General features: G+C 47.0%; 1 protein-coding gene across 4 annotated transcripts in view; it reads right to left on the bottom strand.

Moving 5' to 3' along the window:
• DOP1B (DOP1 leucine zipper like protein B) overlaps positions 1–26,345 on the bottom strand; it is a 103,632-nt gene that overhangs the window by 34,566 nt on the left and 42,721 nt on the right. For all 4 annotated transcript variants that reach the window (XR_007457183.1, XM_049627893.1, XM_049627892.1 and 1 more), the window contains 11 exons: positions 25,639–25,748; positions 25,208–25,322; positions 23,042–23,162; positions 20,958–21,077; positions 18,568–18,670; positions 17,204–17,395; positions 14,465–15,149; positions 12,486–12,757; positions 4,723–4,875; positions 3,945–4,045; positions 2,824–3,014 (listed from right to left, as the gene is read on the bottom strand). Coding sequence is in view for 3 of the 4 variants with exons in the window: in XM_049627893.1 (XP_049483850.1) it covers positions 2,824–3,014; positions 3,945–4,045; positions 4,723–4,875; positions 12,486–12,757; positions 14,465–15,149; positions 17,204–17,395; positions 18,568–18,670; positions 20,958–21,077; positions 23,042–23,162; positions 25,208–25,322; positions 25,639–25,748 (2,163 nt within the window). In the remaining variant the exon portion in view is untranslated. The remainder of the gene's footprint in view (positions 1–2,823; positions 3,015–3,944; positions 4,046–4,722; positions 4,876–12,485; positions 12,758–14,464; positions 15,150–17,203; positions 17,396–18,567; positions 18,671–20,957; positions 21,078–23,041; positions 23,163–25,207; positions 25,323–25,638; positions 25,749–26,345) is intronic.

Here is a 26,345-nt window from a genome sequence, read left to right on the forward strand (position 1 = left end):
GAAACAGGCTCCAGGCTCCGAGTTGTCAGCACAGAGCCCGACGCGGGGCTCGAACTCATGGACCACGAGATCATGACCTGAGCCAAAGTCGACACTTAACCGACTGAGCCACCCAGGTGCCCTGTTCAATTTTTAAAATAAGCATGTTAGTACTTGTATAATCAGAAAATATGCAATACTTTAAAATATTTAGGTCTTAGGGCACCTGGGTGGGTCAGTCCATCAAGCGTTCGACTCTTGATTTCGGCTCAGGTCATGATCTCATGGTTCATGAGATGGAGCCCTGTGTCAGGCTCTGTGCTGACAGTGCAGAGCCTGCTTGGGATTCTCTGTGTCCCTTTCTCTGTACCCCTCCCCTATTTGCGCATATGCACACTCTCTCTCAAAACAAAGTAATAAGATAAAAAAATAACATGTTTTATAAAAAATAAAATACATGATTACATATTAAATACAATTATATATATTATATTATATATTATATTATATTATATTATATTATATTATATTATATTATATTTCAGGTCTCTGTAAACAGGAACAACAACCAGAAAGAAGACTTTGGTATGTATCACCAAACCATCTTAATACACAGCTCTCAGCAAATCTATTCCATGAACATTAAATAAGATTAGGGAAGGAGGAAGAATAAGACAGAAATAGACGAGCTGCCTGATGCTCGTAGTAGTATCTTCAGTATAGATTTCTACACTATTACACAGATAGTGTGAGTAAGGCACTACACTTCTAGTTCCTTCCAGGGGAAGGGCAAGGCAGGGTAAAAACATTTTCTCTTACTGGGAAGGGTGCAGGGAACATGGGCTACAGGAAGCAGCAGGAAGTGCTGTGTGACTTTTAAAACCAGCACACGTGGCATTAAAACTTCCTTTTTCATTTTTTTTTTAAATTTCACTCCAAGTTAGTTAACATATAGTGTAATACTGATTTCAGGAATTGATTTTAGTGATTCACCACTTACACACAACAGCCAGTGTTCATCCCAACAAGTGCCCTCCCTAATGCCCATCACCCCCGTAGCCCTTCCCTCCACCCAACACCCCACCAGCAACCTTCAGTTTGTTCTCTGTATTTAAGAGTCTCCTGGGGCGCCTGGGTGGCTCAGTCGGTTAAGCATCCGACTTCGGCTCAGGTCATGATCTCATGGCTTTTGAGTTCGAGCCCCGCGTTGGGCTCTGGGCTGATAGCTCAGAGCCTGGAGCCTGTTCTGGATTCTGTGTCTCCCTCTCTCTGCCCCTCCCCTGTTCACACTCTGTCTCTGTCTCTCTCAAAAATAAACATTAAAAAAAAAATTAAAAAAAAAAAAAAGAGTCTCTTATGGTTTGTCTCTATTTTTATCTTATTTCTGCTTCGCTTCCCTTACAGAGCTTCCTTCGTAACACAAAGGAACACTAAAAAATTTAGCTGCCATAAATGATAGCCAAACTTTCGAGAAGGTGCTTTAGTTTACATTTCTTTGGACTTTACTTTCTCATAATACGGAATAATAAAAGGCCTTGTCTTTGAGGAGGCAGCCAGCTTTCTTTCCTAGAGGAAAACGGGAGATTACGGTTTTAGGCAGCATCTCCAAAATTGCTGCTTATGCAGGTTAGGCTGCTTTTCTCTGTAAGACAAGACTGGCGCAAACAGTATTTACAGCCCAGTGAGCTAACTCAAAGCCCGTAAACAAGCTAACTCAAAGCCTGTTAACCCACTGCTTAGAAAACTGCAGGAAGTCATAAAACACACCTATTGTGGGAAGTCATGTTAGTTCATAAACTGTGCCAGGAGCTAATCACCCAAATGGAACGCACTCATCAGGTTTATTTTAGCCTTTCTTTTCTTCTTCCTATTTACTGTTACTTGTGCTAAAGATGCCTCTGGAAGTTTTTTGGAACTCAAAGGCTTATTTCTTCTGCATTTCTGATTGTATGTTCACAGAATTTACAGCTGGAAAGAACCTTAGAGAGCAGACAGAAAAATGGATAAACAGAAACCACTGTGGTTTCTGTGGTTTCTTACCATGTGTTTGAAGGCTCACAAGTCATTTTTCATAGATACAATTGACCAGATTACATGCAAATTTCAACTTCTCGGCCATTCCTAGCTGGAGGCCACCTAAACTATCCCTAGCTCTGAGCAGGGATCTGGAGAGAAGTGCCAGCCTAGCCTCCTCAAACTTAACTTCCCGCTGGACACCAAACCATGACTTCTAAGTGAAGGCATCGGCTTGGGAAGACTGGTGTGGATGGTCTGTTATTCTTTCCTCCTATCTTAGGTGCACTTGAATTTTTCATTAGCAAAAGAATAAAAAAAAATCAGCTATTTTTTTAATGTTTATTTTTTGGGGGGAGGGGCGGAAGGGCAGAGCGAGAGGGAGACACAGAATCCGAAGCAGGCTCCAGGCTCCGAGCTGTCAGCACAGAGCCCGACGCGGGGCTCAAACTCCCAAACCGTGAGATTGTGACCTGAGCCAAAGTGGGACGCTTAACCGACTGAGCCACCCAGGCGCCCCCTCAGCTATTTCTTATTGGAGCATAGGTTACTAAACATTTCCTTTTTTATTAAAAAAAAAATCTGATTTTTCAGTGAAAACGACAAGCACACTCTGTAGCATTTCTAAGTGCTGGTTCATCTGCTCCTTAACCTTCAAAAGTCTTCACAACATTACAAAGTACTCTCACACCATTTGAAACTGACAAAACCACTGAGTGGGGCTAAGGAACTTGACTGTCACCACGGGCAGCTGGGGTCGGGGCTGCTCCTCCCTCCCTCCCTCCTTCCCAGGTCCAGGGACCCCGGGGTTGCCCTCCGTGGCGGGCTCACCTGCTGAGTTCTCCCGCTTGAGGCAGTGGATGGAGGTCCTCTGGGTCTTGGGCTGCAGCAGGAGCAGGAGCATGGGCTCCAGGATGCGTGCCACATCACCGAGGGAGAGCGCCCGCACCAGCCAGCCCTGTGCCGCCGCACTGATGGCACCGTCCGTGCAGGCCAGACTGTCCAGCACGACGAACAGGGACCTGTGGGTGGGAAGGGCACCACTGAGTCAGCGTTCGGTGACCCCGTGCACCAGGACACCCCCAGGCGGCTCCACGCAAACCGGGCTTAAAGACCCACGCAGACAAAGGCCAGGGGATTTCCACCCTGGTTTCACACTAGCATCGCTGGGGGAGCTTTCCAAGTCCCGATGCCCGGGCTTCACCCCACATTGGTTCAATCGACTGTGGGACTAAGCCGCCAGCATCAGAATCAGCTGGCATCTCTCTAAAGCTGGGCACCTGGTACCACACCCAGGTTTGGAAACAAGGAAGGGGCTTTAAATAATTTTTTTTTAAGTTTATTTATTCACTCTGAGAGAGGGGGAGAGAGAGAGAGAGAGAACACAAGCAGGGCAGGGGCAGAGAGAGAGAGGGAGAGAGAATCCCAAGCAGGCTCTGCATGGTCAGCGCAAAGCTGGACACGGGGCTTGAACTCATGAAGCGTGAGATCGTGACCTGAGCAGATACTTAACCGACTGAGCCACCCAGGCGCCCCAAGGAAGGGGATTTAAAAAAAAAAAGTGCACTAGACTGTAGTGCAGTGAAGTTCACATCTCACGAACACAGTGGACACTGCGAGTGTACGTACCCAGCGTAGCCAACCGGCCCGTTCCAGACCCAGACCACCGTCCCCTACAGAGGTCCCCTCGTGAGGCATGTTCTCCTCCGGTGATTCTGATACATGCTGGGCTTCCTGCCCCCAGGATCAAATTGAGAACATTCCTACCACGTATTCACATGTGTCTGGCCTCAATTCACTTGGGGGATCGTGGGAACCGTTTGCTGTACATCCAGAACATGGGGTCACATTTTCCATTTCACACGCTCCCCTCCCCAGCTGGACACACTGACCAGGAACCTCGGCAGAGCGTCCTGTGCGTTCAGGGTAACTGCCCACAAGGACCACCTTACCTGTCTAAGGAGCGGTTGTGAGATGTCACGCGACTGCCTGGGGTCTCTCTCGTCAGGTGCCAGATGACGGAGAACCTAAACAGAGCTTCTAGTCTTGTCCCCTTGATGAGGAAACAAACGGCAGTGAGGCACTAGTTTCCTAACAGCATGTTGTCCGCAGTCAGCAAACCCCACCGCGTAACAAACAGGAGCTCAGCAGGGCGGCAGCAACGTCAGCAGAGGTGCTGGGCTCTGACCGGCCTGCAGGAGGAAGACCTACGTCCTCCTCTCTTCCTTGCTCACTTTACCACAATAACGCACATGGTCAGATGCCACGTTAGCCTACACCCAGGGGCACACCTGGGCCTGTGATCAAAGATCACAAGAGAGCGTGGCGTTCTCACACCTCTTGAAGGTGTCAGGCGCAAGTGGCTTAGAGAACCAGGATACAACTTGACTGCAAAGGACGGCCAGGGCCTAAAAGGATGATGCATTCTCTATGACTGCCTACTTCACCTGCGAGAGCTCACGGTTCCTGCAAACATCACAGGAGTTGGGGTAGACTTCCCTGGTGAGCCTTAATTCGGACACAACCCATGTTCTCAGGACTCTGAAAAGGATGGCTAGAGCTTCTGAAGGCCTCCCGACCCCAAGATTCTGTAACACCTGTTGATTGATCAGGATGCCTGCTGAGCCCTGGCATGACTGTATGTGTGTAAGTCTGTCCCGGGCACAGGCAGTGATGGGTGGCCTGGCAGTTGGGATCATAGGACAGAGAAGACAGGCTGCTAAGACTGACCTTGTCAGGGTCCAGGAGGGCGTGGCAGATGATGTCCTCACAGATGTTGGCCGTCGGGGCCAGGCAGTGCAGCCGGTAGAACAACTCTACACAGGTGACGTGATGCTCCCGGGTCTCCTTGTTCAGCTGATTCCAAAGCACACGAGCCACCCTCTGTGACAGAAGGGAGACCGTGAGAACACAGGCAGCACCCGCATTTCTTCCTTGTGCCAGTCCAGTCCCAGCCCCGAGGAACTGGCTTCTATCTACACTTGCTACGTGAGAATCCTTAATATACAGAGAAGTACCATCGACAAACAAAACAAAGCAAACCAAACTCCAAACCAAACTAAAACCCCAGCAGGTAATGTGATAGGTTAAACTTGGAGGTTTCTCTACATCCAATGAGGGGCTCAAACTCATGACCCTGTGATCAGGAGTCGCAGGCTCTACTGACTAAGCCAGCCAGGCGCCCCAAAACAACGCTTTTCATTTAATTTTTAAAAATGTGTTTTTTTAACACTTTCATTTTTGAAAGAGAGAGAGAGAGAGTGAGTGAGTGAGTGCATGAGTGTGGGAGAGAGAGGGAGACACAGAATCTGAAGCAGGCTCCAGGCTCTGAGCTGTCAGCACAGAGCCTGACGCGGGGCTCACGAACCGTGAGATCATGACCTGAGGCAAAGTGGGATGCTTAACTGACTGAGCCATCCTGGCACCCCACTCTTCATTTTTTAAGTAAGCTCTATGCCCATTGTGGGGCTTGAACTCATGGCCCTGGCATCAGGAGTTGCAGGCTCAATCGACTGGGCCGGCCAGGCACCCCTTGAAACTTGGAGGTTTCTGACCAGCTAAGAACACTGCAGCTCTTGCCCAAACCTTGACGTTACTTTCCAAGAGAAATCAATTGGAAGCAAGAACCTATTGGCTAACGTATCCGTCCGACCAGCACACTTGACCCAGTCTTACTATGTGCTGGCAGTGTGGTAGATTTGCAGTGGTCACCAGTCTCGAGGTGACACTTGCAGCACCTTCCCTACCACCTGTGGTTGGTTCAAACTGGTCACCACACGGCAGCGGTGAAGACTCGTGTCTTTCGAGGTGTTAACTCCATAAACCTGCCTGTTCCCATTTCCACGCACAGTGCCGTGGCGGATGCCCAGCTCACTTTCAGGACACAAATCACACCTCAAATCAAGTCTTCTGTCTCCTCAGCCCTGATCTTAGCTCTTTAAACATGCAGGGTCTGCACCTGGCTGTAGCCCTTCCCTAAATTCCAGGGAGCCCCAGTGAGGGTTGGGGGTGCCTGCCCCACTGGGTGAGACTCAAAGGGAGGGTCAACCCCATTTCCTGGAAGGAATCTCTGAAGGCATTCTTCTAGGTCATGTTAAAAGACTATGCCTCCCCATATTTAAGAGTCTCTTATGTTTTAACAGAGGGTTACCCGAGAAGTTGTGGGGGGAGGATGGGCTAAAAGGGTAAGGGGCATTAAGGAAGCTACTCCTGAAATCATAGTTGCACCATATGCTAACTAACTTGGATGTAAATTAAAAAACAAAACAAAACAAAAACCAAAAACCAAAAAAAAAAGACTACGCCTTATAGACTGTAATACTTTATAAGTACATCTTAGACCAAATGACTCCTTTTTTGGCCCCTTTATTTCTATTCGACAAAACTATCTTCTCTGCATAGATCAGATTAACCACCGACTGCCTCGAGCCCCTAACCATGATGTCCATTATTTTTTTTAATCTAAAGGAATGTGATTTCCAATTATCAAATTGCAATTAAACCTCTGATACAAAACTTTTGACCAAGCAGAGTAGTCCCTTTACTTGTGGTCCCCATGGGCAAGTTTACAGGTAAGAGACTCCTCCTGGAATTGAAGGGTTGGAGAGTGGATGTTGATCCCAAAACACACACCTGCTCCTTCATCTATGTTGGACTTCTTGATCCCTATGTTCTGGACACTTAATTAGTGAACTGAATTCTGCCTTTACCACCTGATCAGAAAGGTCAGGGGATTCATGGGATTGCAGACCTTATTCTGTACATCACGGGCAACAGGAACACTGGTACATGGTCTGTTCCGTGGGAATGAGAAAAGTCTAGAAGATCTGCAAGCAGACCTCTTCCTAGAGCCCGAGAACTGGGGGGCGGCCTGGATGTTGGTGCGGGCTGCTTTACTGGCTCCTGTCCAGCATCTGGACATGGTCAGGCACCGGCCCCTGCCGCCCCAGCCCTTGAGAGTTGTATACTTTAATAAAGGATGCTACAGTGCATGATGAGTGGTAAGTACTGAGATATGTACTAAATCTGATTCAAAACAAAATTCAAGACTTCAGACAGAACTCGAAAAAGCGTCCTTTTCAAAAATATCACTAAGCGTGTATCGTCGCAAGAGTAATTAATGCGGTCAAAGATTCATGGGCTAAGTTCTCTCCTGCTTTCCTCTCTGTGCCTATATTACAATGATGCCAAGCTTCTCAGATATATGCAGGACCAAGGAAGGAAGGACTTGCCCAATCACTGCTGCTGTATTACGGTGACACTGTTTCCAGTTGCAAGATCCACACGGGCTCAATTTTGGCAGGAAGGGGAGGGGGACAAGGGGCCCAAGCCGAATAGCAATTAAATAAAACTCCACCAGGACCTAATACTGTAAACGGGATCTGAGTATGCAAGTTAGTACGGCTGTGTGAGGAGCTCTGTGGACTATCAGAGAAAAATAAAAATAAAAAAATTATTAAAAAATTATAAAATTATAAAAATATAAATTACAACATATTAAAAAATTACAGAAAGTTATAAAAAAATAAAACATAATTTAGGGTCTTTGGAAATTATCCTAAGGGCATTCAGGAAATAAAGAAACATTTATTCAAGAATATCTACTAAATTACAATTAAAGCAACAAGTCTGCGGCAGTTGAACTACAACCCTGCCCACCGCCTCGGCTCAGTGAGGCTCGAGGAACAAGGTGACTACCCACTCCAGGTAGAGTCCCCTCCCCACCAGCTCCTAGTCCAAGGCTCTGCGAAAGGGAAGGCAGCGGCATTTCACTCCTCATCCCTCCTCTCGGGTGGAGGCTATAACTGGGCTGCAGGCCAACAGTGCTGGGGTTCTGGTCATTCTTACCCTACTTTGCTTACAGCGGGGAGGTTATATGCTGGGAGAAGCCAGCTCACAAGACTGGAGGCTCCCCCCCACTGCAAGTAACCTGTGGAGCTTTCGCTCCAAAAGAAGCAGGTCACTATTTGGGTCCCAGCTCTTCCTGAGCAATGGGACATGGAGACTTCGCCCAGAGGGAGAGGCAGGCCACAAAACAGAGAGCTCCATCAAGGGAAAAGAGTTTACTTCGAAGAGGGTGAGGAAGTTCAAGCCTAGGGTACTCTTAAAAACAATGGAATTTTTGTAGTAAGTAATTAAGAGGAGGCTGGAAGCTCCAGCACAGCAACAAATTAAACCACAGGCCAGCTTGTTTATCAGAAATAACCAGGAAAAGAGGGAGCTAGGAAGAACTCTACTGGCAAAAAAACAAACAAACAAACAAACAAACAAACAAACCAAAAAACCCCTCAAAGACTAGTGTCAAAAAATTATCAGGCTGTGGAGTAATTTACGCCTTTGGGCCCTGCTGGAAACAAGAGAGCAATCAGTCAGCAGTTAGTGGAGCCTAACAGCTGGGTGTGAGACCAAAAGACACAGCTTCAGAGAGACCAGGGAGAGATATAGTCAATGAGAACCCAGCTAAGACCACCGTCATCTCAGGGGCCTGCACATTCCTCTAGGGAGTAGCACCACGGGGCTCACACCTCCGGGGAAACAGACTTCACTAAAACGGTCTAGGCAAGTCACTAAGCAATAAACAAGAAATGAAGACAACAAAAAGACTTGGGGGGAGGGGTCAGAAAAGTTGCTATGATACATTATCTAAAATGCCCAGTCTTCAAGAAAAACTATAGGATGGGGCGCCTGGGTGGCGCAGTCGGTTAAGCGTCCGACTTCAGCCAGGTCACAATCTCGCGGTCCGTGAGTTCGAGCCCCGCGTCAGGCTCTGGGCTGATGGCTCGGAGCCTGGAGCCTGCTTCCGATTCTGTGTCTCCCTCTCTCTCTGCCCCTCCCCCGTTCATGCTCTGTCTCTCTCTGTCCCAAAAATAAATAAAAAACGTTGAAGAAAAACTATAGGACATGCAAAGGAACAAAAGAATACAATACATACACAAGGGGAAAAAAGCAGGCAACAGAAGGTGTCTGTGAGGGCAACCCAGGTGTCAGATTTATTCAACAAAGACATCAAAGTAGCCACTATAAATGTGTTCAAAAAACTAAAGGAAACCATGTTTTAAAAAGTAAAGGAAGGGCACCAGGGTGGCTCAGACGTTAAGCATCTGACTTTGGCTCTGGTCATGATCTCTCCGTCTGTGAGCTTGAGCCCTGCCTCGAGTGTGCCCCAGCTCTCTCTCTCTCTCTCTGCCCTTCACTCACTTGTGCCCTCTCTCGGGGGAAAAGAAAAAAAATTAAAGAAAGGTACAATAACTTCTCATCAAGTAGATAATATCAACAAGTAGAAAGCATAAAAAAAAAAAAAAAAAGAACCCAATGGAAATCTAGAATTGAAAGTACAATAACTGAAATAAAACTTTCACCCCTGAGGAGGCTCAGCAGTTCATATCAAAGACGAGGAAGAACCAGTGAAGAAAACTGGTCGACAGAAATTATGAAATCTGAAGAACAGAGAGAAGAAAGAATGAAGAAAAATGATCAGGGCCTTAGAGAAATGTGGGACGCCATCAAGTGCAGCAGATTCCCACAAATGGAGTGCAAGGTGAGGAGAAGAGAAAGCAGCAGGAAAAATATGTGCAGAAATAATGGCTAAAAAAACTTCCCACATTTGATGAAAAAACATTAATGTACATATCCAAGAAGCTTAAAGAATTCCAAGTAGGATAAACTCCAAGCCATCCACACTGGACACATCACAATGAGATGCCAATGGACAAAGGAGGGAAAATCTTGAATGCACCAAGAGAAAACTCACTCATCATTTATAAGGGAAACCCAGTAAGATTAAGAGTTGCCTTTTTATAGGAAAGGCTGGAGACAAGAAGACAGTGGGATCACGTATCCAAATGGTGAATTCAAATGGTAAGTTCATTTGAACATTCACATGAGCATTTGTTACAGATTATTTAAAAAGTGCTGCTTTCCTGGGGCCACCTGGGTGGCTCAGTCGGTTAAGCATCCGACTCTTGGTTTCGGCTCAAGTCGCAATCTTGTGGTTGGGGAGTTCGAGCCCCACGTTGCACTCTGTGCTGACAGCTCAGAGGCTGGAGCCTGCTTCCGATTCTGTGTCTCCCTCTCTCTCTCTCTCTCTGCCCCTCCCCCACTCGCACTCTGTCTCTCTCAAAGATAAATAAAAATGTTAAAAAATAAAATAAAAATAAAAAGTGCTGCTTTCCTTAAATATTGCATATTCAGGCATACCCAGGGCTGATTAAAGTAGATTTGTTCTTATATTCAAAGTGTTGAAAGGAAAAAAAAAAAAGCCCAACGAAGAGCATGCTATCTAGTAAAACTATCTTTTATAATAGAAGGTGAAATGAAGACATTCCCAGATAAACAAAAACTGAGCGAATTTGTTGCCAGCAGACCTGTCTTATAAGAAACATGTAAGGAAGTTCTTCAAGGTGAAAGCAATCGACCCCAGTGAATCAAATCCATAGAAAAGGCAAAAAGCACCAGTAAAGGTAATTACATGGTTCTACAAAGACAACCTAAGTGTGTATCTCCTTTTTTCTTTCCACTGATTCTCTTCAAAAGGTTGTGTGAACGACAGGCACACAGGTACTGCTCAAGTGCACTGGCGGGACACAGCATCAGTGGCACGGGGGAGGGGGTGGCAGCGCAGGTGCAGAGGAGGAAGGAAATGGCCCAGGTACGGACTGAAATCCACAAGAGAAGAGCCAGAAATGGTAAAAAAAAAAAAAAGGAGGTTAAGTAACACACTCTGTCTCGCTGTGTGTTTTCCTTTCTTCTCCCAGCTTCCTGATAAGGACATAAAATTACGTAACGACTATAACACCACATCGCTGGGTTCGTGACGTGCATGGATGTCATGTGCGCACCAACAGCACAAGAAGGGGAAGAGGAGAAGCCCACACTGCAGGAGGCCTCTGGGTTTCACTGGAATTTAGTCTGGAAGTGAGTCGATCTGGTAAGTTAGGATGTACCTGCTACGCCCTAGACCGACCACTAATAGCTCCAAAAATATACTGAGGAAAATCATTAAAGCGATTAAAATACTGAACTGGAAAGCATTCATTTGCTCAAAAAGAAAATTGCAAAGGAGAAATTAAAAAAAGAGAAAATAGGTAAAATGGTACAATTCGGTGAATATGGTAAAAACTGCTGAACTGCACGTTTCACGTGGGTGATTTATGTGGTATGTGAATTCTATCTAAATAAAGCTGTCACTAACAACAACAAAAAACAATAAAGTCGAGAGGTGGCCTCAGTTACGTGACTTGCTTGAGAAGCGCTCATCCCAAACAGGAGAAGGGTGGCCTATCTCAAAGGCTTTCAGAGCACAGGCTGTTAGGACCTAAAGGGACTGGACGGTTTCAATATCTCATTCACCCATAAAATATCAGAAAGCTCTCTTCCTCAGTGTCAAAACTTTTCAGGGTGTCTGCTGCCCCATCACTGCAGGGAAAAGGTCCTGGTGAGCGGGCACATCCCTTTCTGCACCCCTGGGCCCCCATCGCTGCTGGGCGGGCCGGAGAAGCCGAGGGCCCCGACCCACAGGTGCCTCACTGACAGACTGTTTAGTAACACTGACCAGTTCACAACTGTGGGAGAGACATACAAACATCATTGGCTAGAGGAACTTGAGGGTCACATGGCAGACCAAAGGTCAAGTGGCAACCGAGTTAGTCAGGTGACCCCCGAACGGCCGAGCGACGTGGAGAAGGAGCAGCCTCAGGATCTAACAGCCGCCCAGCGGAGAGCCCAGGAGACCCGGCTGCAGTCTACGCTTGCCCTTTGGCATCCACGGGCACCACCTTTATAATAAATTTCACTTTTCCTCATGACCTGGTTGGAACTGTTTTTTTAACATTTTTTAATTTTTGAGAAAGAGAGCGCACGTGCGCATGTGCTCGAGTGGGGGAGGGGCAGAGAGAGAAGACGGAGACACAGAATCCGAAACAGGCTCCAGGTTCTGAGCCGGCAGCACAGAGCCCGACACGGGGCTCGAACTCACGAACTGTGAGATCATGAGCTGAGCCACCCGGGGCCCCAGCTGGAACTGTTTCTAACTTCTTGCAGTTAAAAGAGCCCTATCATATGTAGCTTTAAACTATTTTACACTGTCCCCACAAAGAGGAACAACAGCTGCTCACCATCTTCAGCGAGCTTTCCTAAATTTGACAAGTAACTAAGTTTTCCTTGAGGCTAAATAGCTTCGGAGCCTTTAACCTTATAAATCAGGGCCCAGTCTCTTCTTCCGTATGTTCAGAGAATCTAACAGTCCTTATGTACGAAGTCCAGTCAGCCCAAAACTGAACACAAATACTTTACTGCCCTCTTGCCACAGAGCCAGAAACTGTACCAGGAGCCTGGGACAGAGAGACAGGCAAGGCAGGCACAGGGTTCGAGCAACCCTCTCCAGCTGTCACCAGAGCCGCCACATCCCTCTTATCACAGTGACTGGGACCTTGGGGACAACTTTAGATAGCTGGCTGGGAAGAGGGCGTCACCCCCCTCCTCCCAGTGGGACGTACCTGATAGAAATCTGTTTTCTCTGCAATGACTTTCAATATTCCTGGAGCAACGGGAGGGACGGTCACCATCTGCAGCTTGCCGAAAAACGGGTTGTGTCCAGAGCTTTTATAGCGTTTCATCTTGTCTTCGATGACCAGGGCGAGGGACTGGGAGTGGTTGATCACCTCCAGCAGAGTGGAGATGGCTACGTTCTGGAGGAAGCAGTCAGACACACAGCAGCAAACGGTCATGAGGGATCTCAGCCACGACGGGAAAGTGCAGTCGCCGCCTCCTGGGAGGAAGCCAGTCAGAGAGGATGGAGATAAAGAAAATCGCGTGAAAATGGTTCACAATTCGCAGATCCTAAGACACCCTGAGGTCCAGAAGTCACACGGCCAGCAGGTGCGATAATCTCTCGTGGGGACGTGCTATCAGTCATCGCTCAGGGCCAGAGGACAAAGGGGACTGGGTCTGCCTTCAAAAGCTTGTCAGATTACCTGAATTTTGAAAATGTGTCAGGGCTCTGGGATGATTCAAAGCGTCTTTTATTTTAAAAGTTTACATCCAGTAAAACTCACATTAAAAATTTCTTTTAAATTTACATATAGTATATCCACATTTTTTTGGTGTAGAGTTCAAAATGTTTTTTCAAGGCTGCTCTCTCGATAGTGGGACTCACGGCATTAGCTTTAAGAGAGGCCCAAAATATACTGTGGACTTGAATTCCAAGTGCAGTGCCTTCAAGTACGGTGTCGTTTGCAGCTAATGATTTGAGAGACAGACCGCACAGGAAATTTACCGTGATGGCTACAAGAGGGGACAGCTTTGTCCTGTGTTCCTGTGTTCCCTTCAATTTGATCCCTTCTTTCTTGTTTTCCATGTTCCTCTCTTTTTCTTAAAGTGTTCAATGCCTGCTAAGGACTGAATTGTGTCTGCCCCAAATTCAGATGTTGAAGCCCCAACCCCTAATGTGCTGGTACTCAGAGGTGGGGCCTTCATGACGGGATTAGTGCCCTTATAAGACACATTAGAGAGATCCACCCCCGCCCACGTCCCCAGGATGTGAGCATCCTACAAAAAGGTGGCCGTTTATAACCGAGGGGAGAGCCCTCCTCAGGAACGGACTATGCCAGCATCCTGATCTCCAACTTCCAGCCTCCAGAACTCTGAGAAAGAAATTTCTGTTGTTTAAGCCACTTGACCTATGGGATTTTGTTATGGCGGCCTGAGCTTCTAAGAAGCTGCCTGTTATGGGCTGAACTGTGTACCCCCCACCCCCCAACTCTCCCAAATTCTTATGTTGCAGTCATAAGGTCCTTTAGGACCTCAGAATGTGACCTTATTCAGAAACAGGGTTGATGCAGATGTAATTAGTTAAAACAAGGTCACGTTAGAATGGGCCCCGATCCACCACAACTGGTGTCCTTATAAGAAGGAAATCTGAATGCAGGACACATACACGCACATGGAGGGATGCCATGCAGACTGGAGTTATAACGCCACGGTCCCAGGAACTACCGGAAGCTAAGGGGGAGGGCTGGAACACATCCCTACCCAGAGCCTTCAAACGGAGAACGGCTCTGCCAACAGGCTGATCTCAGACTTCTGCCTCCAGAGCCGGAGACAATACCTTTCTGTTTTTTTAAGCCACTCAGTTGGGAGGACTTTGTCACAGCAACCTTAGCAAACTAACACAAATCTTTAACAACAGGCCTCATGAAACAGCCTACTTCTTGATTATCATTAAGCACCTTTTATGTTCCAGATCCTTTAATGGGATCTGCTGCACGGGACACCTAAAGGTCAAAACTACAGCCCCAGCCTCACCAATCTGCCATCGGTAAGACACGAGTCAAATGCACACACAGCTTGTGACAAAATAAGGAGGAGACGAGTGTGGGGAAGAGTCCCCTCCCGGCAGACGCGGTTTCGGCCTGTCTGCAAACATCAGCTAGGTGTCGGGACTCCTCGGGGTGGCTCCGTGGGGCAGGGTGCTCACCCGGGAGCCGGAAGAGCGTTTCGCAAAGGCGCTCCGTCTCTTCCGCGGACAGGTACACAGGGAAGGTAGCGCAGTCCAGCAGCAGATGGCATGCGGCAGCGAAGGCCTCCCGGCAGGCCTCCCGTGAGCTCCCCAGGTCCACGACCCCCTGCTCCACGGCCCAGTCCCCCTCCTTCCTCCGGCCAGGGCTCCGGGGCACAGGTGACGGTGACTCCACGCTTTTTGTCTTAAATGGAGACCCTCGAGCCATGAAGAGGTCAGAAAGCATCTGCTTAAACTGGGGCACGCTGATGGGCTTGGCATCCCAGGAGTTCTTCCCGCCGGGGTCGCTGACCGCCGTGCCTGGTGGCCCGCCCTCGTCTCTGCGGCCTGCGGGCTCTTCGCACTTGGTTTCTTCTCCAGACGCCGTCGGCTGCACCCCAAAGATGTTCTTGTGGGCGAAGGTGGCAATCAGCTCCTGGATGCACAGAAACGTCCTCTGCATGCTCCCACCCTTCTTCCAAACGTCATCCTTGTCGGGAGACACCCTGGGGACCCGCAGGTGCTCCGACAGCTCCGGGGACGAGGCGCTGAGCCCGATCCCGCTGTCTTCAGATTTAAGGGGAGGAAACGAAGCTTCTTCATCACCCGGAATCACCGCCTTTGTGTCTATAATTACTTCACTGTTTTCACCTTTTACTGGACTCTGCAAAAAATGGAGATTTGTAACTACACCATCTCGTGGGGCCAAGGGATTCAAGAATCAGCCGAATCCAGCAAACCAAAGCTTGCACCTCCCGTTTTCCAAAATCCTAATTCTCTACCCCAAGACAACCCCCATGCAAAAGTGTCTAATAAAATGAAGAAGGCCCATCAGGGGGATGGAGATGGGTGCAAGCCCAGAGAGAGGCCGCTGTGTCTCCAGCGCTTTGCGCAGGCTGGCTTTGAGCCCACTTTGTACATTCATTTAAGCCTTTGAGGTTCAAAAACCTGTTGCAAAAACAGTTTCTGATCTATTTAAATTTCAAACGTGAATGAGGACATTGGAGTGGGGGTAAAATAAAGGCATGAAGAAATAAAACGAGAGCAGAGAACTAGAATGAAGGGTTTGCCCCTGTATATATAGCACCTTATCCATCCGTGTGTGTGTGTGTGTGTGTGTGTGTGTGTGTGTGTACGTGTGTGTCTACACTTTGTGGCTTTTTCAAAGGGATGCCACTGCAACCTTTGATCACCAGCCTCTCCTCTTACACTGTTAACTTACATAATATTACATTAAATTTAAAACACTTTACCATTTACGCCACTGTGCTCTCTAGGGAAGAATGAAACAGTATGCACTTCTAAAAACACGGTTAATTATGTTTATAGACAAACGCTTAAACTTTGTACCTTAAATCATTTATAGGATTTTTTTCCGATTAGCTATAACAGCTAGAAAAAGAAAAGGACTCACTGTGGAAAGGAAACGTCTGTGAGTGAGTCTGCACCCGAGGGGCAGGCCCAGCGCCTCCAGGAGTGCCTGGCTACCAGCCTGTCCACTCTCCTGCCCTTGGCTACACTGAATGGGTGTCAAGGCCAGAATTTTCAAAACATTTTTTTTTTGAGTGAGTGAGAGAGAGAGAGAGAGAGAGCGAGAGCGAGCATGTGGGGGAGAGGAGCAGAGGGAGAGGGAGAATCCCAAGTAGGCACCATGCTCAGTGTGGAGCCTGACACGGGGCTCGGGGCTCGATCCCATGACCCTGGGATCATGAACGGAGCTGAAATCAAGAGTCAGACACTCAAGGGACTATGCCATGCAGGCAGGCACCCCGGAATTTTCAAATCTTGAAGTGAAGTGGAAAATAAAAAAAAAAAAATCGAACTGCTTGGGGAACTGTGACAGTCTTCTGGGGACCCGGTCTGGCAGCGCCCACATCAAGTCAGAAGGGGCAAGCGTACCTCTCTCCCAGTTTAAAAAGAAATGGGTTTCATTACAACCCATTTCAAGGCATTGATCCTTCAGAGAAACCCGCAGCCACGAACAAGCTGCACTAGGACGCAGCGCGGTAACCGTGAAACCCGGAAACCGCCTAAATAACCCCAACGGGGCAAGACTGGAAGACACTGTAAAGCCCACAGCTAGACTGTCGTGGAGACTTCTGGCTTCCAGAACCGTGAGACAATAACTTCCTCTCACGTAAGTCACTCGGTCCTTGGTACTTTGTTATTGCAGACCAGGTAAACTAGTATCTCACTTAGGTGGTGGTGGTGTCGTTTTTTAATGTTTATTTTTGAGGAAAAGAGAAAGAGCACGAGCAGAGGAGAGGCAGAGAGAGAGAGGGAGACACAATCTGAAGCAGGCACAGGGCTGTCAGCACAGAGCCCGACACAGGGCCCGAACCCACAAACTGCGAGATCGTGACGTGAGCCAAAGTCGAACGCTTAACCGGCTGAGCCACCCAGCGCCCCTCACGTACGCGTTTAGAGAGATACCACCAACACACAAAAACATACACATGACGAGATCTGGAAGGTGAGTGGAAGCTAACCGAGAGCTGTAGAAGGAAGGGGGGGGGGGTGGGTAGGCAAAGTGAAGGGGTGATCAGCTTCCATGCTAAAAGCTTTGGAAAGTGTCTGAGGATTTTAGAAGCGTAACTTAGATATTACCACTACATCCTCTGACCTTTACTCCTCCCCTAACCAACCCTAATTCCTTCCTGCTCCCAGGAGGGCATAAGCCTCACCTGGGGAACCACGTCAGCTCCTCGAGGCACGTACCGTGCTTCCACTCGTGGGCTCCATGTCCAGGTAGGAAGGTGGCATCTGGACCTTGCTCAGCACTTTGAAACATGTCTTCAAGGCATGCGTGAGCTCAGGTAAGCTTAGAGTCTCCATTTCCTCGGCCAGAGGCTGCACCAGGCAGCCCAGCACCTGCGGGAGGTACTGGGTTTGTACCTCAGAGTAAAGTTCCTGTGGAAAAAAGACCCGGGTTTAATGGGCTTTCAATTTTTGATCAGAAAAAAGCAAATGCACCTCAAAATGGCACCTTAGAAAAGTCCATTTTTTTTTAATTTTTTTTTTTTAACGTTTATTTATTTTTGAGACAGAGAGAGACACAGCATGAACGGGGGAGGGGCAGAGAGAGAGGGAGACACAGAATCGGAAGCAGGCTCCAGGCTCTGAGCCATCAGCCCAGAGCCCGACGCGGGGCTCGAACCCACGGACCGCGAGATCGTGACCTGAGCTGAAGTCGGACGCTTAACCGACTGAGCCACCCAGGTGCCCCGAAAAGTCCATTTTTTAAGAGCATAAGTTTTATGTTCGTTCCCAAATCAGAAAACAAAGTATTTTCTTTTTGATCTAGACAAATCAATGGACATTCTTCCTCTTTTTTTCAACTATCTTTACCTTTTCTAGTAGAAAACTATTGCCACATTTGTTTCTATATTAAGTAAATTAGCTTCCTTTGAGAAAATTAGTCAACTGCACAATTTTACCTAGAGGTACATTTACTCTCACTACTAAACAACATTGTGTAGCAGCTACATTCTCTGCGCTAAAACAAACATTAAAAGTGTCGTGCATTGGGGGCGCCTGGGTGGCTCGGTCAGTTAACTTCAGCTCAGGTCATGATCTCGCAGTTCGTGGGTTCGAGCCCTGCGTTGGGCTCTGTGCTGACAGCTTGGAGCCTGGAGCCTGCTTCAGATTCTGTGTCTCTCTCTCTGTCACTCCTCCACTCATGCTCTGTCTCTGTCTCTCTCTCTCAAAAATAAACATTAAAGGGGCACCTGGCTGGCTCTGTCGGTTGAGCGTCCGACTTCAGCTCAGGTCATGGTCTTGCAGTTCGTGAGTTCAAGCCCTGCATCGGGCTCTGTGCTAACAAACAGCTCAGAACCTGGAGTCTGCTTCAGATTCTGTATCTCTCTCTCCCCCTCCCCTGCTCACGCTCTGCCTCTCTGTCTCTCAAAAACAAATAAATGTTAAAAAAAAATAAAATAAAATACATAAACATAAAAAAAAGTGTTGTGTGTTTACGTAAAACCACTTTTCAGTATGGCAAGGTTTATCAGGCCAACGACACTAATGAAAAGCGTAAATATCAGCCAAGCATGGAGCCTCCTCTTCACAGCAAGGGGCCTCACCAGGGGAATAACATCCAGAAGGAACACCAGAAGGGTACAGAGCTCCGAGACCGTCGGAGGAGGGCTGATGCTGTTCCCAACAGTGTAACTCTGCTTCGCTGGTCTACAGAAGTCACAGGAAAGAAAAACAAATCAGTTCTTTCTCCCATGGTAACTTCAAGCATTCATGATGTCCAATAAAGTTCCTCTATTTCAAACATAATGAAAGATAGCTTCTGTAATTCTCATAATTAAGCTTTGTAAAACTAACACAAAGAAGTGTCAGTGTCTTGAATCTGCTTATCTCCAAAACGGGTTTGGTCAGATCTGAACTTCATCGGTTCAGATGAGGGTGGTCCCACGCCCGGGTGGGATTCCACGGCCAGCGGATCCGGAGCTCTGCTACGGGTGCAACACTAGGTCCCCAGCCCCAAACCAAAGGCATGTTCCGAGGGAAGGCGCCTGGCTAGAGAAGGGCAGGCTGAGCAGTCGTTCTACTTTCCTGAAAGCAACCTGACACAGCGCCTCCCCATAATCCCCACGAGCTCGGCACGGGAGTGGCTTAGAGTCTCCGGCGTCCACACCGCTCCGCTCTGTCGGTGGCTGCTTATGCTATAAAACTCAACGCTTCTTTTTAAAGAAGCAGGTGACTGGTTAAATAGGTAAGTTACAAAATAGATACGTATTGGTGCTCAAAACAGAGTAACTTTGGATTCACCTAGCTCTCATGGGACAACTCGACCTGAGTTCACTGTCTTCACCGCAAATTACCATGTAGTTATCTTGGCATTTATCTGAGCACTGTGAAGAAGTACACACACTCTAGCCTAGGCAACTGTTCTCCGTGTCTCCTCTAAAGAAACTTGCGCATGTGTGTGTAAAGAGACAGGACAAAGGACATTTGCAACAATGGAAAAATTGAAACTAGTGTTTTTACCAGGTGTACAGACTGCTCTCCAAAGGACTGTTAACCCACCACCAAAACAGCACACTGTAAAAAGTTATATACAACCTGATACCGCTTACGTAAAGCCTGAACAGACACACGAGACTGTATCATTTCTGGATGCGCACTTGTTATAAATGCACAGACAACATCACGGCTAGGACGGACCCTAATAATCCCAGTAAGAAGGGGGAAGGTGCTGGGAAGGTAGGAGTTAGTTCTATCTGGGTAGCAACATTTTATTCCTCAAAAAAAAAAAATCTGAAAAAAAAAAAAATGGCCAAGGGTTCACTATAATTTCAGTAATGGGTACATGTGTATCTGACATTACTTCTTGGTTTTCCTTACACTTGGTATGTTTCGTAGTTGATTTTTTTAAAAAAAGAAAGCACACCTTCCAACTCTGAAGTGGAAACACGCTGACCAAAATACAGTCCAGCTTCAGTATAACGTGGCCTTGGGTTGCCCGTGGGTCCAGCTATAATTCATTCATCACAGGTTTGAACGCCTGCCGGGACCTGGCTCTAGGGGACACAGAGCTGCACTGTGGGAGCAGCCGGGAAGTGAGGCGCTCCCGGGTTCCCATCTCGGCTGCTGCTAACTTGCCGCGCAGCCACACAAGGGCTGCGTGTCACTGGGCCCCGGCTTTCTTACGTGATACAAGGGCCTACTTCTCCTTGGGCTGTCCCGAGGCGTTAATGAGTGCGTGTAGGGCTCTGAGGCCAGAGAAGGGCCCACAGGAAGCGACAAGTCAAGCTTCTGCTAAGCTGCTGGGTAGTGGAGGACAGTGACAGCACAGAGCATCGCACTCAAGGGTGACAGGAAGGAAGGCTGACAGGGGGACTCAGGACAAGACGGGCTCTGAGAAATGACGCTATTCCCCTGCTGTAGGGAGAGGGACCGGGGAAAGGCTCGCAGGGAGGCACGTGGATCCCCACAGCGGGGCCACCATCCACGATGTCAAGGTGGTACAAGTCATCAGACCGAAGGTGACTTGAAGCTGATTGTGGCAGCTGAGACATTATGCTTTTATCGGACCTGTTATGGAACAATTTCAGTAAGAATTTAAGGAGACTGGTGATTTCAAAACCACTCACTCTAGACACAGAGCCACAAAACTAAGCCTCCTTAAACACATCAGCCTCCAGGAGAACTGTGCAAAGAGTCTATTTAGTCAACGTAACTTGAAAATGCACAGGATTTTCATCTCAGTTAATTAATTGATTAATCAATCAATTAATCAATCAATTAATTAGAATTAATAAATAAAAAAGCTTCAGAATTATGTGGCGGAGATTACCTGAACCTTCTTAATGGCAATATTTTTTATTCCGCTAAGATTTGAATTCTTTCCTGTCGTGTGCTCAGCAGAGATCACCCACCCTGAGCCACAAAAAGCAGCTATGAAACCACAAGAGCTTCCAGTCCTTCCTGAACATTCTATAATCTGGAACTGGACACTTACCTAAAGCAGTTCTCAAAGCACCTTGTCATATAATCCCAGAGAAAGTCTGTGCTTAGGGAAGTGATCAGCAAATTCACCGTTTTAACAATCTCCGAGGCATTTCTGTTTTCTTTTATTGCACTGTAAGGGAAGGTGGAGACTCTTAACTATATCCATGAGAAACCCTTCACTACAAGAACACTGTTCCTGAAAACCTGTAATTCATTTACTTGTTTCTGGAGAGATGGACAAATCCCAAGAAAGATAAAAATGTTACTGTCCTGTTACTGGAAAGAGTTTGCATGCCATCCTAAACAGGATTTATATTAACACATTCTCTTAGAAAGAAGTGTCAGAGGAGCGCCTGGGTGGCTCAGTTGGTTAGACGTACGACTTCGGCTCAGGTCATGATTTTGTGGTCTATGAGTTCGAGCCCTGTGTCAGGCTCTGTTCTGAGAGCTCAGAGCCTGGAGCTGGCTTGGGATTCTGTGTCTCCGTCTCTCTCTGCCCCTTCCCTATTCATGCTCTCTCTCTCTCTCTCAAAAATAAACATTTAAAAAAGAAATAAAAAGAAACAAGTGTCAGAGCTGTTGTGAAAAGAATCTGGTATAGAAAACCAGTTTGAGTCCAGCTGTGGGTAATGAGATAGTCTGTTGGTAAAATAATATGGTATACCCATTTGGGTGCGAAATTTGGCTAAAATTTAAATGTGTATCTTCTATGACTCAGGAAATTTATTCTATGGATTTACCCTACAGAAATCCTTGCATGGTCACCCAAAGATATATGCATGAGGATACCGTTGCAAGGCCATTTAAAAACACTGAAAAATTGGAAGCCACCTACAAGTCGGTCAGCAGGAGATTGACCAATCGGTCAGGATTCATTTAAACAGATGATCAATCCTTACTGAGGAACCTAAGACAACCATTATATTCCATTGTAGAAGAGAGCAGAGCTACTCACAACTTGCATTTAAAAGAAAAAACAGGCAATTAAATAGCTCATAATACCATCTTTAAAATAAAAGACAGGCATCTGTATATTTACATATGCATTCAAAGTTTGGAAAGAAATGAAAACGTTTTATGTTTTTCTCTCAAGGGTGGTGGAGCATGGGTGGTATCTTTCTTCTTGACATTTTCAAATACTGGTATGTTCCACAAAGAGCATGGTTACTTTCATATTTAGAAAAACAGTAATTCTGGGAGAAAAGAGGAAAAAAGGGGAGGAAAAGAGGAAAAATTCTGGGAGGAAAAAAGCAAACACTCAGAACTCTTGGTACATTTACAATTAAGAAGCCAGATAAATCCTCAAATAGCTTTAAATTTTCAATATATCCAATGCTAATTCAGGCAGAAGGAAACTACATCAAGAATAAAGTAAGGGGCACCAGGGTGACTCAGTCAGTTAAGCATCCGACTCTTGGTTTCGGCTCAGGTCATGATCTCATGGATCGAGCCCTGCATTCGGGTCTGGAGCCTGCTTGGGATTCTCTCTGCCCCTCCCTGGCTCGCTTGTGCACACTCTCTCTCTTTCTCTCCCTCAAAAATAAATAAAAGCATTAAAAAAATAATAAAGTCAAAAGGAAGACACTGTACTATCTTAAAAGGAACAAAAACAAAACCCAGGGTCGAGAGAGAACTACATACTCCAAGGCACCATGTCTGCCACGTCCTGAACCTCACCTGCTCTGCCTTCAGGGTCCTGTGGCACCTGCCCTCAGCGTGCCCTTGCCTGGCTCTCCCCTCTGCCACGGGCTCCACTTCCCAACCTTACCCTCCTCCTGCCATCCTCCCTGTAAGTCACCACGTGGACACACACCAGATCCGGGTTTCCTACTCGCTCAGTAAATACATTTTGTACATCCCAGGCTGGGTGGAGACCGGCTTCAACGCCTTTTAAACCCTTCACGGTATTCAACAGGAAACTGTCCTTTCACGGCGACTGACTCAAGCGCACAGGTTTTATCCTCACTCGGGTCGCGATCCCTCGCGTGTCCACTTTCTCCAGCCCCGCCCACTTTATACCACACGGCAGGGGAAGTGAGACGAGCAGCGTCGGGGAGGGAGGAAGAAGTGCGAAGCTGGAGGCCAAACCCGTACCTTGTGAGCGAGTTTCCACTCTGGGTGTAGCTAAGTTTAAGGTCAGAGCCGAGAGCGTCTCTGCAGTAAGAATAAAAGGCCCGGATGACTTCAAGGAACAAATTCCCAACCACTCGAGGCCCTGTGACGAAAAAGAAAACAGAGAGAGGTTAATAATCCGTATTTAAATAAGTAAATAAATGGCGTACGCATGAAAGTGAGAGGAACCGTACACACAATCTTAGGGTCTAAAATGCTCAGAAACTTTAGTTTGATAATGACAACTTTATTAAGTTGGGGGAACAACATTCACGTAAACGGCCAGCATTTCTGTCACGCACACTACGGGCTGGAGACGCGCCCTAAGCGCGTTGGATCTATGAACTTATTCCATTCTCACAACAGCCGCGCCACCAGGTACCAACTGCTGTAGGGACCACAGATACGGGGACAGAGGCAGCCAGGTTAAGTAACCTGCCCACGCCTGCTTCTGCCTGACAGATCCAGGGCGTGTGCTTGGTGTGTGTTAAGTGTGCATCACCTCTGGCCAGAGACGTTACCCGGCATAAATACCAACAGAGTAGAATAGGGCAACTTTCCTTATTTTTTAATTAAAAAAAATTTTTTTTTACACTTTGAATTTTTGCTTTTAATCTTTTTTTTAAAGTAATCTCGAGCCCAACAAGGGGCTCAAACTCACGACCCCAACGTCAACAGTCACATGCTCTACCTACGGAGTCAGCCAGGTGCCCGTCTAAATCCTTTTAATCGTGAGCCAGAACCCCACAAAAAAAATAACACTGCTCTTGAAAAGCTTATTAAAATGGCACAAAAGAACTGGACCAGCCGCAGGTTAGAGAAGCACTGCTGTCAACCAGGCAGGTGGAAGGTGGCTGGACATTTCTGCCCCACAACCAGCAGCCACCAGGCAGTGAAGGCAGCGACTTCTCACCCAAGTGTGCAAAGGGATGAAAACAGGATTGATTCTGAGAAAGTGAAAGCTCTCTCAATGTATCCGTGTAAAAAGCAATCAGCAGATTAATCTTTGATGCTGCTTTTCCACAAAACCAAAAACGTGCCTCAGAAAACTTTTATTTATGCATTTTTGAGAACTTTTTTGATGATCAGCCCCAAGTATATTTTACCTACAGCATAAGAACGTCGAACGCTTTTGGGGCGCCTGGGTGGCTCAGTCAGTTAAGCGTCAGGCTCTTGGTTTCAGCTCCGTCATCGTCTCACGGTTTCGTGCGTTCGAGCCCCGCATCGGGCTCTGTGCTGACACTGCAGAGCCTGCTTGGGATTCTCTGTCTCCCTCTCTCTGCCCCTCCCCCACTCAAGCGATCGGATGTTAAGATCTTACCGTGAATGGATATCAGAGCAATTTCTGTTCTCTAAGCAAGGGACAGAGGTCATTGTGTTTTTAGCTGACACTCACAGGACCACAGTGTGCAAGAGGGGACCCTTCAGGAGCTGGAGTCTAGTTCAACCCCTTTCATTTGGCAGAGGAACAGACCGAGGCCTGCACGGCAGACGTGGCTTTCCCCGGGTCGTGAGGCAGAGAGAGGGAGGAGGATCCCTACTCACTCGAAAATAAGATCAAAGTGCATTTGAAGCATGACGTTGGACTGAGGAAACATTCTCACACAGTCAGTGCCCTATGTGCTCTGTGGGCACACAACACACACAGATGCGCACGATAGGAGCTCCAAGGTATTTTTCCAACAAAAGCGTTCACGTTATCGTGCAAAACTTTTAAGTGGTGCCCAGACAGGATGACTGAACACACAAGGTGATGAAAATGCTTCAAGATTCTGAAATTCCAATGACTGAATTATATTCAAAATAACATGTTGACTGTGTCTCGCCAAGTTTAACTCCCTCGACACAGGCAATCCACATCGGGCCTATGAGGATAACCGCATTTCTTTTTTTTTTTTTTCTCCTTAAAGTTTATTTAGAGAGAGAGTGAGCGAGCGTGCACGTGCATGCAAGCGAGGGCAGGGGAGGGGCAAAGAGAGGGAGGGAAAGAGAATCCCAAGCAGGCTCCACGCTCAGTGCAGAGCCCGACACTGCGCTCAATCCCACGACCCTGGGATCATGACCTGAGCTGATACCAAGAGGCGGATTCTTAACCGGCTGAGCCCCCCCCCCCCCCAGGCACCCCGGTAACTGCACTTCTAACATTACCTATTTCCGGCTTGTCCAGAAGACTGACGAGGATGCGGAAAGGCTTCAGATATGCATGATGGCGTTCCTCTATGTCAGCATCTGAGAACTTCTGGTGCAGTATCTCAGCTAGACCCTTTTTTTCCCCCCAAAAAAGCCACATATTATTAGGATATTGTAGGACACTGTAGCACAGCATGACACTCTTGGTTTTTCTAATTTTAAGCACAGTATGACACTATTGGTTTTTTCTAATTTTAAGTATTCTGGGATAGTTTATTTCTGATAGAAAACCAGTCACAGGGCACGAAACAGACACACACAGAATTTTCCCAACCGCGTATCCAGCAACATTCCCAACATCCACTTTGAGGTCCTACAAATCAATCTACTGAGGAATCATGATCAGGAATGTTCTGATTGGGACCTACTTTCCAGAAAGTCTCCTTTACCTCAACTAAAAGATCCTTAGAATATTTTTCAAAAAAATACGAGGACTGGTCTTCGTAAGAATTTGAGAGTTCGGATTCTGGCACAACGGTATTTCCTTTAATATCTGAACCTGCAGGAGAACAAGAGCCATGAGCTGTAACGAGATCTATAATTTTAAGGTACATAACATTATGCAAGGGTCTCATGCTGCGGTATTTTTAAAAAGAGAACTCCTCCAACAGAAAACCAAATTCCAACCTGGTGAGACTAAGTCACATTTTCTTCTTCTGATAAAAAAAGTGGTATGCTAAGGATTCCAGCTCAACAGGCATCAATTTAGTTCATCCCAAGAGTTCACCCTGTCTTGGATAAGTCTGATTACAAGGACCTAATGGAAACAGGATCATTTTTAAAATCCAGCATTTATATGGCAGTATGTGAACTCAAGCTATTCTCCTCTATATGCTCTTATTGTGAGTTCTGGGTAAGTCTGTGAGGTCTTCAGGGCAAGAAAGGCATCTCATGGTATTAGGAGCATTGATTCTGGGGCTGAGGCTAACAGGTGGGAGCCAGCACTCAACTTGTTCCCAGGTCCTCTCTATAGACAGCAAGTCAAGGTCAACTAAGCGGGAGCTGAGCATTTATCAGAATCATCCTTTTGATAAAAATGCTTAAAGAGTCTGTAAATATTCTTCTTGACATCCTTCACTGGCTTCCGTGCAATGGG

This window comes from Panthera uncia, chromosome C2 (assembly GCF_023721935.1).
Source record: "Panthera uncia isolate 11264 chromosome C2, Puncia_PCG_1.0, whole genome shotgun sequence".
NCBI classification, from domain to species: domain Eukaryota; kingdom Metazoa; phylum Chordata; class Mammalia; order Carnivora; family Felidae; genus Panthera; species Panthera uncia.